Source organism: Prenolepis imparis, unplaced genomic scaffold (assembly GCF_030444845.1).
Source record: "Prenolepis imparis isolate NDT839.2.m4 unplaced genomic scaffold, iyPreImpa1.0 SCAF_6, whole genome shotgun sequence".
In the NCBI taxonomy this organism is placed as follows: Eukaryota; Metazoa; Arthropoda; class Insecta; order Hymenoptera; family Formicidae; genus Prenolepis; species Prenolepis imparis.
In genome coordinates, this window is record NW_028141164.1 from 7,090,497 (window position 1) to 7,109,287 (window position 18,791).

Here is an 18,791-nt window from a genome sequence, read left to right on the forward strand (position 1 = left end):
TAACATCGCTTTTATATTTTTGACGATACACGCTCGGGCTCTGTGTCTATTTTTTGCATAAATTTTACGAATATATGAATAATATGTGTTTTTTGTAATACGTATAAGGTATTATTGACGCAATGGCAAAACATTTTTGCTACAAAAAGATTACAAGCTATTGATTAACGTTAATTATATCATTCAATGTAAAACATATATTTCCCCACAAATTCCGTTATATAAGATTATATTAATCGGGGAAGGGGAGACATTGCATATAACATTTATATTGCTATTTATTACATTTGACAAATAAAACTTTGCTTCGACAAACAAATAACATGTTATACTATTAGTAATTGCATTTAAACAGCCGTTTGATGGAAACCTTTTAATTACAATTCTAATAATACTAGCGAGCTAGTTCAACGACATAATTGCTGTTTTATATTCAAATAATTGCAAAGAAAAAATTATTTAATTTTGCGTCGCCTTTGAAGAATATATTATGAATACTTATAGTAAAGAATAATCATTCGCATAATTATGTATGAATTATTCTTTTTTCATCCAATATGCATTGCTTATTAGTGCATTAATAAATGCTTCTAGTAATATTTATAATAGGTAAATTGGTCAATCCAATATTATCAATTGGTGATACATCGCGTTTAAACGACGAATTGGTCGTTGCGCAATTAAATCACTCATTGGATTACAAAACGTTTCGTCAGCGCTGACAATGCCGGTGGTATATCGAATTTGCGAAATGGGTTAAGTGCACGAGCGAACCGTTTCATTCGCCTGATATAAAAACAATTAAATCGCCCTCGTCGCCGCGTGTACACGTATATTTCGAGGGAAAAATTGATATTCCGAAACATCTATCCACTTCGCGATGGACGGCGCGGCGGCCTGACGATGTGTGTGTGAAACCCGAGATTTCAATGTTCAATCAAACTGCAAATGTATCCGACTCAAAATTTCGTTAAGCCTCGACATGTATCGTCAGTCGCGTTACCGATGTTATATAGTTTGGATTAAAAAATTGTTACACCGGAGTGCGGGATGAATCAATTCGTATCGCGAATTGAACGCAAAGATTTCTTTTATCTTTCGTCTCTCGTTATATCGATCGATTCGTACGCGAATTACATATGTATGTATGTGCATACAAATGTGTATGTAATTGTATCTTTATACGTCGATCGCGCATAACTCATCGACGTGGTCTTGGAAACATGAAATAATCGAGCAAGCAATTTACATCATGGACGAAGAAGTATACAAAGAAAATGCAGAGGAAATATCGGGAGACGAAAAGTTTCAAGAGAACGGTACCGAGCAGGAATATAGATATGATGATGATTTTTTCGAAGTGGGGCAATCTTTCGACTCGAAAAAGGAAGAACCTTACAAGTTGAAAAAATGGGAAAAAATAGAAGAGACATTCCGTAGGTTATAATTCTTAAAATAATGTGACAAGTAACGATAATTTTGATGAATATATATTTTATAATATATCTATGCTATATATATACATATATATATATATATAAGTGATATCTCTCTTTTAGAATCATCGGATTATATATAAATTTATTTATTTTCGACTTGTTGCTTTTTTTCGATATTTACAATAAATTAATATAAAAGATAAAAAAGCATTGCGCAGTTGTAATGCTTGTTTCTTTTACATAATTGCTGCTTTTGTATTATGTACACATAATATTAACATATTTTGCTTTATTTATTTAAAAATATATATTCTTTAATGGAAATATGTGCGCTGTTGAAAGTATACAACACGCTGCATTGCCAAGAAGAATGTCGATAATGTCGAATATACCAATATTGAAACTTTGTAACAAATGGGTTAAAATTATGTACCGAACGAAGATTGATGATGCGTATCGGATACGCGTGTCGAGTTGAAGTACGTACTGTGTTAACAATGAAACGTATAAACTTAGTCGACCATAAATACGTTCAAATATGAATGATGCGATTTAAAGCAGCGAGTTCGAATAATAAAAGAGATTATTGATTTTGGTTTATTTAAATGTATATGAATCATGCGAATCCGATAAATATATCGGTTGTTGTATTTAAATAATTCGTTAAAATATAATGACTAACTATCCATATTATTTCCATCAATCCCCGTTATTTTAAACATCAGCAATCAAAAATCTCTTAACATTTTAAATAAATTAACAATGCTATAACAGCATTGTTAATTTATTTAATAAATAGAGAACGCGTGCGCGTTCAAATTCAAAATTGTGATATATTTGTGTGTATGTGTATCTCATTACTCCTTATCTTATAAAAATTGAATTATTTTATGTATTTCATTATCCTCTAATTGTATATAAAAGCCATACAAGATTGGGAGAAGGAGGCGAAAAAGAAAGTTAATATAGAAATGGATGATTCGATGAGAAGACGGAGGACTATCTACGATCTTGCTTCCTCTGGACCGTCAGTAAACGACATTTGGAAACTTGACACAGCACAGATAGCTGCAGAACCGAAGAAGAAAATTCGATATTCCGTGTCGATGGTGAATTTTTACTTTAAAAGTTTATTCTATTTTTGAAATTTTATTTATTATACCTTTTATTATTATACTTTCAATTAAATTGTTATGTCAAACCTAAAACTTTATGGAGAATTATACATTAATAAGAAATTCAACATTTGCTAATTCTAGATATATCTCTAATGAAACATTTACTATTTATATCGAGCGTTCTGACTTTTTTTTCAAATCTCTCTGTAATTTTTATAAAAAACATATCTTTAAAAAGAAAAAGAAAAATATCATTATTAAATTACATTTGTAATTTCATATCAGGGAATGTCGGGAATAGCGAGAATCGATTTGTCGCCGCTGACGCAGAAGATCGTCGGCTGTGTCATCGGCGAAAACGTCACCACGGAATATCCATGGGTATACGTTAGGAAGGATGTCATCGAGGATAATATAGATCTGCATTCCGAGAGTAGCGACTTCCTACCAATGAAAGACGAGATTGAAGCATTTCCTGACAAGCAAATTCTCATTGGCTACGCACCGTCTATTACCGAAGAGGGTCAGTTCTACATTGTTCTCACCGAGAACAGTAGAGATGCAATAGTGAGATCTATACAAACTCAAAGAGAGGATCACGAGAATCGCGTAAGATATGCAATCTACAAACGTCTCGGCCGATGGGGCGATTTAGGAAGCGGTGCCGAGGTCGACGCCTGTGTCGTCAAAAATACGAGGCCGCTATTCGAGATTGAGGTTTGCATAACATTAAAAAAATTATAGTTTGTTTAAAGAATCATAAAATTCTAATTCTTGGATATCAAGTACAGTTTCGGTTTTTGTAACATTGAAGAGTCGTAATCTGATCAATCTGCTCTATTTCCAATTTGAAATAAAATTTATCTAAAACATTTTCAATTATATTTTTAAAAAACTAAATGATAAATATTTTAATAAATAATTAAAGAATTAAATAATGTAGTAATGCCTAATTTAGTATTTTAAGAACTTGAAAAAATTATTTTTAAGATTGTAAAATAATTAACACATACATGTCTGGCTTAATTTTTGTCAAATTTTCAAAAACAGGATTGGAAAAATACTACTGTGCTGAATTGTATAATTATAAAATAATGTTATTAAATTAAAAATTGATAAAAAATGGAAGAATAATGTTTGAACGCTAAGTTATCGAATATTTATGTTGCAGAGCAAACTACAAAAATGTCACAAGATCTTAACTCGAATATCTTTACGCTAACGTCGACTTGCGACTTTTCACTTTACTTTCACTCAAACTTACGCGATTTGCATATCTTTTACCGAGTTCAAATTCGCGTCGTGTAACGCACGAGGAATTTTTGAAAATTTCTATTACCTTCCGACAACATGCAACACAACGCGCCCTAACTAATGCGTGACTCGCGCGTGTGCGGAACATGGGTATTGATAGCTCGCGTAATATGTTAACTCCAAGCCACGGTATTAAAGCGATTATCGTAAATTTCTACTAACCCGGCCTATAAATACTGCTACGGTAAATCGACAATAATATCACAACGGTAAATTCATAAATTGTAATAAATTATTTATTAATCACTTTATCTTGTTTTCAATCGAGTGCAAGAAGTAGTTCATAAATTCCGCGATACTGGCATTATTTATTTGATCATACTTGCGAGACGTGCATAAATCGTACGATAACGATCGTATCTTTTTTTATTTAATTATTATTAGGTGACGTCTACAGCCGATTTGCTGAATATGCCAATAAATCTGACGGACAGGAAGGCGGATGATCAGAGAGATGGATATATCGAGTTGCTGCCGTACCAGCAAGAATTCGAAAATATATGGCGTAAATTGGTAAGCAGGGCCACGCAAGTGATGCCAATTGTACGGCACAACGAAGCGCAAACGGCGCCATCGATACCTGTCAATTCCTGGTATCAATATCTGTATGAATACGAGACAGTCGATTTGTCTACTTATTCCGAGGACAAGATAGAGTCCTTGAAAGATTTCCTGGAACGTTATACCGACGATATGTGCGACCAAGTAATATATTATAAATAATATTCCTCGATTTTCTATAAGATTTTAAATAATGAAACTTTATTGCATAAAATGCAATTTAATTAATAGATTAGTTATCAAAATATTTAAGATTTCTTTTAAGTTAGAGTTTATAATGCACTGAAAGAAAAGTAATTAACTTAACTAAATTGTTCAACGTAAATTATTTTGTTAATTGAACATATAAAAGTATTTAAATTAAATACAACATATTAAAATCTAACATAACATGTATTTGACTTAAATACTTCTATATGTTCAATTAACAAAATAGTATTTAGTTGAACGATTTAATCAAGTTAACAACTTTTTTTCAATGTGAGATCAGGAATTAATTATATTCCTGATATGTCTACTTTGCCAATTTTAGATTTTAATGAATTCCACGTGGGATATATATACGAACGATCATGCAAATTTGGTACGCAATGAGAAAGATACGCAGGCACCAGTACCGATAGGTTACACGGAACATCAGAACTATTATGATGGAAAAATCATCGCGGACAAAATTATCAATGATTTCTGCTGGCATCCGTTTTGGACCGGAACGGCGATAGCTACTTACACGCAACATGCCAAGGGCGAACATCTGATCGGTCCAAAAACTTACGACGAGGTTTATCAATCGCCGCATATTTTTTCTCGAATTTATTTGCGTCTATATATTATTCCTAAAATTGCTCTACATTGATTTAATTTTGAAGAAAAATTTATTGTGTGTTATGTGCTAATGTAGAATGTATTTTTTTTTATTAATATAAACGCGCACGCGATATAATATATAAATATATAATTTACTCAACATAGCACATTTTTTTTTCCAGGTATTCCTGGCTTCCGAAGGCAATAATCGAATATTAATATGGTCTTTCACTGATTGTTTGTCGCCTAAATTGATCCTTGAATGTACACGAGAGATAACGTCTATTGCTGTCTGCCCTCTCGATGGCAGTATTATCGTAGGCGGTTGTAAAAACGGTCAGGTAAATTAAATCAAGCACGTATAATATATTTTCTAAATCTTTCAAATTCTTCTCTCTCAAGATATTTTATTTTTTACTGTAGATACTGTAGATACTTTTTCCCTCTATCTGAGATAGAAAAAGAATAAAAATTTTCTCATAAACAGTACAAAATAACACATGCCGTCATAACAAATGTCATTATTTATTATATAAATAACAAAAAAAATCTTTTTGAAAATATTAATTTTATTTGATAAAGAAATAATAATAATTTTGCTAAGAACTACACTGAGAGAATTTTCTCTTAGAATTTACCCTGCAAATCATGGTAATCGTGGGACAATATGATATGGAAAGAATTTTATGAGAATTTCTCTGATTAATATTTATCACAATAAAAATAATAATATCTATCACAATAAAATATAAAACATGTTTGATTAATTTTACTAAACTGCATAGTAAAATTAATCAAAAATATTCAATATATATTGTAATAGATATTATTATTTTTATTATGATAAATATTAATCAAAGAAATTCTTATAAAATTCTTTCCATACCATATTGTCTCACGATTAACATGATTTTCAGGGTAAATTCTAAGAGAACACATTCCTCTGTGTAAATTTAAATATACTAAATAAGAATTATTTAAATAAACTAAATTGTTTCGCTGCAATAATAGAATTTGTTAAAGTTATATCATCTCATTTTAGTAGTAAATTCATATTTTTATAAACAAATCTATTTGACAAAATTTTGTTACATAACAGCAAAATATGTTTTGCTGTTATATCAAATAATTAAATTATATATGAAATTAAAGTTTATTATTTTATCTAATATGCTATGACGCAGATATACTTAGACACATATGCAATGACGAGAATAAAATATTTTTTTCGTATAATATGTCTGATAAAAAAATCAAGAAGAATATGGATATATTTATATTGTTTAATAATATAATAATAGAATTAACAAGGATAGAGAGAGAAGAATTTGAGAAGTAATATCCGAAGCAAATAGCGTGAATAAACACTTACCAATATGCATAGACGTGCAACAATTCTCAGTCTCAATTAATCTCTTATCGCCGTGATATCCCTCGATGCGTTCGCGTTCGCTTCACTCGCGAGAGACGCATATTCGTAAACAAAGTCCTTCGACAGTCCTGCTATCTGAAACAGACAGAGAATAAACATTTTTTCACAAACTACAGAATAGCACACGCTGCCATAACAAATGTCATCATCTATTACATAAATAGGAAGAAAAGAAATTGGTTGAAAATATTAATTTTATTTGATTGATCGAGGATAGTCAACCGGCAATCCGATCTATGGTCAAGCGAATATCGAAAGACACATCGCGCCACTCGACTCGCGTAATTTGTCGCCATTTCGATCGACGTGAAAAGGGACGCGCGCGTCTGTCGATCGTGGCGGACGCGAATATGACGCAAATATAGTATGCATGCATATCACCTGTCCCCGTTAATTCGTCGTGGCTGTCCCTCGCTACTTCTCTTGTCACGATGCCTCTCGATGCTTCGGATATTAGATGCACTCGGGGACTCTCGCTCGTCGATCGAGCAAACGCCGCGTAATGGAAGACGGAATGCGAAGCGACGAACATGAATTAATTACGAATATTGAGAGACGCGTTAATCACGCGGCGCGCGGGCCACAATTAATATGTATGTCGATCGCCCGTCACTAGTTTCGGCACTACCGACATTCATTCGCACACAATATTCGCTCGGGATAAGTAAAAACCGCGCAAAAACTCACCGTGACCGTTGACCGTCGACTTTGTGCGTGCTACAATGTACAACGCGAAGTGAGCGGTGATTCAAACTTCGATCACGTGACACGTGACGCGTTCAACTAGGCGCGTTCACACGACGCTGTAGAATTATCTCTAGCGGCGCGAGGTGATTATCGCAAATATTTAACCGGGAATTTATTCAAGTATGTAGATTGTCTAGTAATATATATTGAATCAAAATTTATTGACTTATATATATCGAATTTCACGTCACGCTCGATATATATATTCGCCTTTGGCAAACTATAAAATTACCCGCAAACGCGTGTGTTATAAAGAGGGGTCGCGCGGTCGCGAATGTTAAAACCACGGAATAGTGGAATATGTAGAACGATAAACATCGATCGATATATATCATAGAACGATATACATATATACATAGAGATGCCTTCTGCATACTTTTCCTTGTTCTTATGGAATGTTCATTAATAGAAAAAGAGAGAAAGAGAGAAAGAGAGAAAGAGAGAAAGAGAGAAAGAGAGAAAAAGAGAAAGAGAAGGCTATTTTCTGTTCCTTATATCATTAAGAGTGTAGCAAGTGTAATTATATATTAATACGCATCGAACATAATATCTCTAGGTATATAAGTCTCTAGGTATATAAGGATAAATATATCAATCGATATATATCGATGTGACAAATATCGATATTCGATTAATCGCATGAACTAAATTAGAGATAATCACTAGATTTGAAACTTTCCACGCATTCGCGTTTCTATGTATGTATGTGTATATGACTATAGTCTAGGCAAGAACGACGCGAGCAGCGATTTTGAAATTTTGTCAGGTAATTCGTTTAAGTTCGCGATTCACGCGACGCGGCAAAGTTCTTTAGAGAAATGCAACGTCTTATTAAGAATCTTAATTTAAAGTATTAATGAAATAAGCTCGTTAAAATAATTATAAGAAAAGATAACAGCGGCGCAAAGGCACAAGTATCACATAACCCGCGCGTTTATTGTTGCCCCACTTAAAAAAATATTAATTGCTTTTATTACAAAGAAGATATTAATTTTTAATATTGCATTATATAAATATGTAAATCTGAAGAGTGTGATAAAAAGGACAGTAGTAAAATCTATTCGCATTGTTATAGTAGATCGCCATTTGGCACATTCCTGGCAAGATGGAGCAGGTGGAGTCGGTGATAGCGCAGACGGGCGCTCAAACGAAGTACAGCATCGCGATAAGGAGCCTGATGACGTGGATGCACGAAACGACGGTAACGTCGCTGATCAAACCAGTGGCGATGTCCTCGCTCAAGTACAGCCAGAAGGCGGGCATCACCCAAGTAATCTGGATGCCCTCGTATCACAAGATCGATAAAAACGGCCGAATCTCATCCTTGCCGAACGACGCGTCCTTGAACGATCTGAGTTGTCAGTTCGTAACTGCCAGCGAGGATGGCACGATCGCTTTCTGGGATCTTAAGTAAGTACAATCCTTAACCAATCAAGGGTTTAATAAAATAACTTATTATTTAATATGTATCTTTTGGTATGCATCTTAAAATATATTGCATTTTTTTATTTTTGCTAAATTTAAATCTATTCACATGGAAAGAAAATGTTTTGAGAGTCAGATATAGAGTAAAATAATTATAATGATAATTAAATTATATAATTATAATTAAAAGAAACTTTTTAACATATATATATATATATATATATATATATATATATGTGTGAGTGTGCATATTAAGTGTGCATTAAATAGTGATGCTTATCTTATAACTTTATGCAAATATAAATGGAAAAATTAGTATTATGCGTGAAACATAATAGGATTCTTTCATAATAATAAAGATCAAGAAGCTTTTCATTTTTTTCTATTATCAATGAAGAAAAAAGCTTTTTCTATTTTATAAATTTATAGACTTTTTAGAGAAGATCTTATAAACCCTTTTATAAAAGAGAAAAAGTTTTATACATATTTAAACTTACATGTATTATTTTTAACTGCTACAAGAAATATATTTTAATATTTATTTACTTTTGAAACCTACACAGAGAGAATTTTCTCTTAGAATTTACCCTGAAAATCATGGTAATCGTGGGACAATATGATATAGAAAGAATTTTATGAGAATGTCTCTGATTAATATTTATCACAATAAAAATAATAATATCTATTACAATAAAATATATTTTATCAATTTTACTATGCAGTTTAGTAAAATTAATCAAATATATTTTATATTTTATTGTGATAGATATTATTATTTTTATTGTGATAAATATTAATCAAAGAAATTCTCATAAAATTCTTTCCATATCATATTGTCCCACGATTACCATGATTTTCAGGGTAAATTCTAAGAGAAAATTCTCTCAGTGTATATTTATGAGAGAGAATTACAAATATTATTAATAATCCTACAAAAATTGGAAAAAAATATGAATATTCTTGTCACGTTGCTCAAATAGTTTTATCAATTAAGGATTGATTAAAATTGGATTGGTTAAAAATTGAAAACATACTAGGTTGTCATATTGAATCAATATTGATTCATTGAATAAATTTTGCTACAAACTACGACGCTGCTCGACTCGCGAAACTAAAAATATAAAATATTTAAGATATATTTCCAACACCGTGTTAAAAAAAAAATTATTTTCTTTATCTTTCACCTTTGTGACTTTCTGGTATCGTCGCCCAGGCGAAAATGTCATGTCGTTTTTCTTAAAAAATGCAAGAACACAGCTATGGCTAGCGTGAGGCGACCAGCTATTGGTAACCACGGGAAAGGCTCTCGGTCGTATCTCCCGAGACTGGAAGTTAGCGACTTTGAATGTTCCACGAGGGCGAAACTTGTCGCAAGCTAAACGTTAAAGAGCGAACACCGTTACCGTTCGACTTGCCTTTCGAGTCCTTCTCTCCGGACGCGAGACGACGATTCGCCTTCCGCCTTTCATCCCCATCTCCGCGCCCATCCTACCCAAGAAACTCCCCCGGTCTGCGGAACCGTAATGGTTCTGCGACTTGACTCGCTGCTGCTCCTCCGTGATTCCTCCGAAGTTGGCGTTTATATGGTCCGAAAATGGATAGACCATTCCTCTATAATCGTTGATCGGTATTCAGCTCTCGCTCCTAATCCTTCCCGCGTCCTTTACCGTTCGAAGTAGTCCTCAGAACCTGTCAACTATCTCCTTGCCCTCGTCGTTCTCTGTGCGCACCCACTGGGGTGCGAGGGAGTCGCTCTTCATTTCGGTTGTGCCACAATGGCTACGTAGACGCTCGCACACTAGTGAACTGTTTCCTCGCTTGGTACGAAATTGGTACGATATTTACGACGTTACATCCTATTCTCAACGCTTTACTTGAGGGAAAGGAATATACCGTAAAATTGAGCTGACGGAGATAAATCTTTTCTACCTGAATAAAACATTAATAAAAATCTTATAATAAATTTAGATGTTTTTTTTTATTGTAGCCGATTGATTAAAATTTGATTAAAACTTCATCATCTTTTATACAAGATACTTGACGATGAGACGCATCTATTGTATTTAAAAAATAGGCACTATAATTTTCTATAAGTAACTTGCATTTTAACGTTATTTCAAAAATGAGATAACGTTAAAATATATTTTATTCCCGATAAAGAACACTAATGTCCTATAATGTCCTATAAAAGATGGCAACCTTCGGAAAAAGACATTCGACAAGTTCGTCACAGGCGAAGGAAGAAAGTACAACCAGATATCCAGAAATCGATGACGAGGTCCGAGTCGCCGTTTAAGATTCTCGATCGCATCTTGAAGCCCGATTACATCCTCGTGATTCAATATCCGGACGAGAGTCGGCAACTCGTGATAACGACGCTCAGCATGTACAATCCGAAGTTTCGTAAGGATCAAGTTGAACCATTCCCGGTTGCGAGGGACGACATCACAATTAGAAAGTACTATAGACCTGTAATCGAGAAGCCGGACTTCATCATGGAGCCAAAGATGCTCGTCGGAACCGTCGAAGGTAAGCGATCTCGTGTAATATTTCCTTAGATACGACCATTCCATGTTCTCTATCGCATTTATATGTATATAGAAACACGATATATTAATTATATTCTAATGTTCATTAATATTAATACAATTTAAATCCCATTAATTAAACATATTATTAAATGTGCTCAAAATCCATCTAAACAAGATCGATCTCATTCAATAATATCAACAGTGGAAAGCGGTGTTTAAGCGTGAATTATGATAACAGGTGATTTCGGTTGCATAACATGGACCGGCTACGAATTTGCCACCGACATGAGCGTGAATCGCGAAACGGCACGATGGATCTGGATAAAGAGAATGCACGACGGTCCGGTGACGCATTCGGTTAGATCTAATTACTATCATCAAGTGATGGTCACAATAGGCGGCAAGATCTTCGTCGTGTGGAGGGACGATTTCGGTGAGCCGCTCGTTTGGAAGAAGTCCAACGTCAAGTGAGTGAGAGTAACTTGACGGAGTAAAGCAAACTCCGGACACTTTTGCTTCCGCGTCAAAGTAAACTAGCTCGGGCGCTAAGCGGTTTTCGCTATGTATACGAAGAGGGAAGTGCGTTATTAGTAGATGAAATGCAAAAGAGAGAGAAAGAGTTCGATCTCTGACAAATGCGATATCACCGAGAAATTATTTTTGCGGAAGAGAAGTGCGAGAAAATAAACGAAACATGATCATGAATATACATAAACGTGACGCGCGACAAGCCTTTTATTATAACAATAAAAATAACGAGCAATATCTCTCCTCCTCTTCTCTTCTCGCACGATAAATTGCCACAATACACACTGTATTATAATTGCGACATAGCGTTTCGTATTGCTCGGCACGAGCTCGCTCGCGTTTCACGTTCCGCGCATAGTTTCGACGAATCGAACTTTCGATATGATCTGCATAGGACAATACGATCATAACTTATAACGCGCTCGCGTACCATTGCTAGTCTGTTAATGTAAACTATTTTCGATGGCTATGTATATGTATATGATCCCAAGAGTCATTATCGAGCTCTTGTGATTCTAACGTTTATAAAAATCTTTTCATCTATAAAGTTATCTCATAAATCAGTTTCCCAATGCAATATAATTATTATAACAAAATAAAAGACACGATATATTAATTATATATAAAACGCCGAGAAAGCGCGATTATCATCTTTATTGTCGCTTTTTACAAAATATAGATATACGGCGTGTTCTTGGGGAATTTTGCGTCCGACCGTTTTGATTCTGGGAAGAATGGATGGTACTATAGAAATCTGGGATTTGATAGTCAAGAGCCACGAGCCGAGTTTCGTGCAAAGTTTGTCCGGACGGATAATTACAGGCATTTACACGCACGAGCTGCCGCTCGAACCGCAATGTATCGGGTTTTGCGACTTCAATGGTTCTCTAAGAATGTTTACGGCACCGCGTGTCTTATTGAAGTATGATGTGAGCGACGTCGAGTGGATGAAAAAATTCATCGATCGACAGGTTCAAAGGGTAAGATCATAAAACGAGAGCAGCACGTCATATCAATCGGTCTGAGCGAAGATATCTTTAAAAAAATTATTTTTTAAAAGGCGAATATGATTTTATGGACGGTAAAAGAGAGGAATTGCATATACATATTACGTAGAAATAATAAACTGACTCTAATATAATAGTACGAATTTTCAAATATAATTATTACGTTATAGCAGATATTGTAAAAATAATTTTAATCAATTTTTTATTAATTGCAAGCAATGATGTGTGCGTAATATTTTCCGATGCATTTGATATAACAATACGAGAACACAAAACACGTTTGAATCTTCACGCGATTCATAAAACTTTACATTCTTGTAAGGCAATGATATATTCGATTTGAATGGAATTCGTGATCGTAAAAAAGATCTTCGTTCTGTTGTTTTTTTTTTTTTATAGTGATTCGCCATAAACTCTACGGTCTCAACAAGTAATAAAATTTCTTTGTTTCTTCTATATTCATAAACGATTTTCTATTTCTGCGTATCAGATAAGCGAGTTTAAAGCCTGGCAGGAAACGTGGCGCGAAACAAATCCTGAGGATATCGAGATGAAGAAAAAGCTGGGCGAGATGGCGGAGGTGAAAAAACGTATGGAGGCTGAGGAGCGGATTAAAGTCGACACGATCGAAGCAACGGTTCGCGCGGCTACATCTACGAGAACCACAGTATGACTTGACATGCTACATGTCGATAAATAATTCAATGACTTTCGTCTTTTATTCACACATAACACGCGGGCGGCAATCTGCGCTGAACATGAACACACAATCGAGTCCCGATCGAACGTTTATAGTCACGTGAATAATAGTGTCCTCCATGAATTCTCGGTGATATATATTTAGTCGAACACATCTCGAGCGATACAGGAAACTAATTTATCTCTTTCTCTCTCCCTCTCTCTCTCTCTTATTCTATTAAATTAATTTGTGCTATTCATAGCGCCGGAAACCCTGGCAGTTCCTTGAAGAAGCCAAGGAACGATGGATGTCAATGGAAGTAAAGCGCATGCAACGACTGATCCTGGAGAAAAAAGGGCTGAGGAAGGACGTCCTCGAGAGGCAGCGCGCGCCCGTTCTCAGATTGCGACAGGAGGAGAGGACAAAGAAGCGCAAGATACGCGAGATCCTGAATCTACAGGATAGGATCTTTGAGGAAGCTGTCGTATTCCTCTTCCCGGAGCAGCCTCAGGAGCGCAGAGAAACTTTGTTACCCCCTTTGCCAGTCTCCGCGACCGATAGACGCTTAACGATCGACGAGTTCATTAAGAAGGAAACCGCTTTTCGAAAAGAAGTACGTCAGGAAATCAATTAATCTTTCGCAGAAATCTCCTTCGCAAATAATTAATGCAAAATTCTACTACGTAAATATATAGTAATAGCACCAGTTCAAATTAAATAATATATAATAATGCAAAGCATGAATTATGTGTGATAAAATATCCGCATAGATAATTATACAATATTTTTGAAATTATTACATTACAAATTCCACTAATCAAAATAAATCCGTCCATTTTTAAAGAGAATATATCGCTTACATATTTTATCCAGAGATAAAAACAAAAATAATTTAAACTGACCGATATTTTGCCAAATTAATATTTTTTTATTTTTATACACTATTATATTTTTACCGAGATATTTTGTTCAAAGATCATTTTACATGAAAATTTTATATAGTGTGTAAAATATCGTATGTTTAATTATAAGTTAATGATGCGATGACATTAGATATTAATTGTTCTTTCCGTTGAAAAGGACGTTTTTGCCGACCCGGAGGAAGAAATTATATACAATTTTCTGGAAGTACAAGCCGAGACTCTGGCTAAATTAAAGAGCACGCCTTTCGAACGCACATTCGACTGGCGTAAAGTACTCGCGCGAGAAAAGTCGAGGAGAAGATCGATGGACATCGAACTCAAGAAGTTAAACAAGCTGAAGAAGACGGCAAAGTGGACGATGCTGTGAACGATGCATCACGACTTGCCTGCAATGCGATACAAGACGTACGCATCAAAGGTGAGTTCTCATTTTACATTTTGCACTTACGAACGTTCTTCCGTCTCTCAGATACAGATTTAACTTTTACGCTTACAAATTTTTGTAATATGGATATTTTCTCGTTAGATTATGAAAATGCAATATAGAAGATGCATTTAATATATGAGGCACAGTAATTTCACAGTATTAGCTTGTTTTTTTTAGTTACAATCAACTAAAAGTTTTAAGGTGGAATAATAATTTTTTTAGATAAACAAAATTTAAACAACACAACGCTTATTATAGTTTATTATAACAACATTATTCCACGAATTAATCTATAATATAACGTATTTTAACAGATGACTACGACAATATTTTTTTATAAATCCGTAGTTTTTGATTCTAAAATTGCATTTATGATTTTGATTTCATTTGCAATAATGCATGGTCTTAATATAACTATAGTCGTTAGAAAATTTTTTTAACGTGATTACTGTGTACTTTTACGGTGCCATATACATTTATTAGAGGTTTTCTTAAATCATAATTGTGCTCGCAACCATAACGGGCATCTTTAACACGAGTTCGCAAATACAATATGTGTGTGTGATTTTGCCAAGTTTATCGAATGCTATAAAATTACCGTAACAAGGAAACGAAATATTCTGGTCAGTATTTTTATCGCGATATCTAAAGGAGAACGATGAATATGTATTTATATTTCCCGATGCATAGCATCGGGTCATAGTATCTATAATATGCACGTCATCGCGGTAATTGAATACGTCGATAAACAGGAGAAATATACACAGCAAAGAAAATGGAACATCTGGAAGTAATAAAAGTGGAATATTTCTGTCAACGTCTCTCTCTCCACATGCGTTATATTAGATTGTTACACATGAAAATTTTCAGTTTGCGTGTCAACAATCTCTTAGAACAATTTAAAAAAAAAACATTCTAAACACGCATTTAATAATTTAAATAACTTATTCACTCACACGTTTCTTTCATTCCACATATGTTGTAGGTACGTGTGTGTGTTTGGATAATGATCTAATAATACTTATATATAGTAATTAAGCGTAATACGATCTAATAATACTTATATGTAATTACGTGCGAGATAATTGTGGTAATTAGATATCGCATGGGGAGAAATGTGGCAGTTAAGAAAGACTAACGATCTTCGTTTCGACGTAAAGAAATGTCTGAGAGCAAAGGAACCGGAAGGATGGAAATTGGGGGATAGATGGGTAGGTAGGTCGGCAGCACTCGGCGATTTTTCATAATTAAAGCGGATTAAAACTCGGAAGTGAGGCCGTAAATGAATTTGAAATTTCAAACTAGCTACGCTCTCTCTTCTCCACTTATCCATGCCCTGCCTCTTCGTTGTCATTTCTTCTTGCCATAAACGGATCTGTGCGAGGATCCGAGTTGCGCGCAACTTGTATATAGCGGATTTACTTCTCCTCTATTTCCCCAGAGTAACACACTCGTCCCGATTTAATTTACTGCAATATCCACTCTTTGACGGCAACGAAATGATACTCTTTCACGGATAGCGTCCAAATATAGATTGAGATGCTTGAATACTACTCGGATATCGAGATCAAAGCAGATCGTACTAGAGATTTAAAAACAACATTTATAATTGCAGACGAAACAAACTTCAGCGTCGCATAAAAGCTTACATCACTATTGTGCAAATAAAAAATTGGCTTACTCTAAATAAAAAAAAAGCATATGCGCACAAAAATATTCCCGAATAACAGTGCTGCACATACTTTTTTTCGATATTTTTGCAACTTTCTCTCTCTCCCTATCTATGCAGCTTTTACAAAATTACTCATACGCAAAATACATAGTTTCATAGCGGAACATCCTGTATATTTGAAACGCTATTACAAGCAGAACGAATGTCTAAAAAGCAAGATTTCAACAGAGATTTTTGAAAATAATTTTGTACGGTAAAGGCAAATTATAATTATACACAAAATAGCTGCGCTTTGTTTCAATCTGTGCACTAGAAGTCGCTTCATATTTCGCAGATCTCTATATAGCATGTATAATAAATCGCGAAAAATACGCGCTTCAATAAAGGTTCATCATCGCGATACAATTACGCTTTATTTATCAAGAGTTAATTATTTGTTAATTATGATTATAGCAAATTATTTCCCAATATTCACAATCGCGTTTCAAAAAAATTCTATAATATACGGAGCGTCTCGCAACAATTATCTTCTCGTTTGGATCGCGCTGCATGACAACAAGATCGCGTGTCTTAATAATAATAATATGTTGAAAAAAAATAACAGCCAAATACCGTGCGTCAATTAGTTTATCACCGCGAAATATTTAACATTTTGTAATAGAAATTTAGATTGAATATTTGAATATTTTCCTGCCTTCTTGCATTTCAAATTAATTAAATGAACCAACATCGCGCATATAAACTCCACGTGCATTCTCATTTAAAAGGTCTAATTTATCTTAATTTGATCAAAAACCTATTTGTATAAATTAATTTAATATATTATCATATAATATTATATAATTTTTACAATTGAAAGATTGTATTTATATTACATTTTTTTTCCCGTCAACAAAATATAAATGCGATGATATAGAAAATACATAAAAAATATAGATGCAATATAGATATGTTCTAAAAATAAAACGAGAGTACTAAACTTCAAACCTTAATTCAATTTTGGCTAAAAAATATTTTCGTTAAAAAAATTTTTTTATAAAATAAATTATATAGGTAATATTATTCGCGACATAGTCATATGGACGAAGATTCGCGATCGCGCTGTATAAGCACGCAAATCACGAATTGCGCGTCTTTACCAGTAGAACAGCTGAATCTTTGGTCAGACGAGTCATAGCAAGTTGAAATAGCGTATGAAAGCAAAACGTGTAATGCAATAATAATTTGCTTTACATTATTATATAATATAATATAATATCATATATATTATATTATATATTATATATTTTATTATTATTATTATTTTTTTTTTATTTATATATTATATATTTTATTATTATTATTATTATTAATATATATATATTAATATATATATTATATTATATAATAATGTAAAGCAAATTATTATCGCATTACACGTTTTGCTTTTATACGCTATTTCAACTCGCTATGACTCGTCTGACCAAAGATACAGCTGTTCTACTGGTAAAGGCGCGCAATTCGTGATTTGCATGCTTATACAACGCGATCGCGAATCTCTGTCCATAGTTACGACCTATCCTAGTTCTTCTCTGTATTCTTTTAAATAAACTGCATTTTACAACGTTTTTTCGAAACAAGAATAATAATACTTTTTATATGTATTTTTAATAATTTAAATATATGTGCCGTTCGCTCGAGTTTATCTTTTATCGGACGATATCGGAAGAACGAAGAACAAAATGAAAACGAAACAAATTAATGCAAATCGAGAGAATATGTTAATAAATAGGAATAGATTATTACCGAAATGTAGGAGAATCGAAAGAGTTGCCGGCGCATTGCAAGTTTTCGAAACTATTCAGGACTATCCTCTGCAACTGACTACCGCCTTATTGCCCAAGTTCGGAACATCCCAGGGGGACGGGAAAAAAGGGATACAGGTTCGTTTCTTGCGTGCAAGTGTTTCTCTATTTTTCTCGCTCTGCCGTCTTTTTGGAATTTGCTTTGTCCCGAACGATCAAAGTTTTCCTGGACCGGTCATAAACAGTATCCGCCGCGCGGACAATCGTTTCTCGCGACTTTTCTCTCGCTCTTCTTTCTTTTGTAACATTCGTCCAACTGAGAATCATCGACAAATGCGGAACACACACACATACACTGAGAGAATTTTCTCTTAGAATTTACTCTGAAAATCATGGT

General features: G+C 33.9%; 1 protein-coding gene across 1 annotated transcript; it reads left to right on the plus strand.

Moving 5' to 3' along the window:
• The first annotated feature begins 1,252 nt into the window (after nt 1–1,252).
• On the plus strand, nt 1,253–14,878 carry LOC145937584 (dynein axonemal intermediate chain 3). Its single transcript, XM_083040710.1, has 13 exons — nt 1,253–1,436; nt 2,364–2,548; nt 2,843–3,274; nt 4,256–4,576; nt 4,965–5,213; nt 5,422–5,580; nt 8,497–8,828; nt 11,035–11,372; nt 11,613–11,841; nt 12,582–12,882; nt 13,400–13,576; nt 13,851–14,201; nt 14,669–14,878. The coding sequence occupies exons 1-13, from the start codon at nt 1,253–1,255 to the stop codon at nt 14,876–14,878; spliced, it is 3,468 nt and encodes a 1,155-aa protein (XP_082896836.1).
• The last annotated feature ends 3,913 nt before the right edge of the window (nt 14,879–18,791 follow it).

Excerpts from the sequence above, each read along its gene's own strand:
- LOC145937584 (XM_083040710.1), top strand. The coding sequence starts at position 1,253 with ATGGACGAAGAAGTATACAAAGAAAATGCAGAGGAAATATCGGGAGAC. Across the intron at positions 8,829-11,034 it reads ATCGCTTTCTGGGATCTTAA|ATGGCAACCTTCGGAAAAAG; the intron begins GTAAGTACAATC and ends GTCCTATAAAAG. Across the intron at positions 11,842-12,581 it reads TGGAAGAAGTCCAACGTCAA|ATATACGGCGTGTTCTTGGG; the intron begins GTGAGTGAGAGT and ends TACAAAATATAG.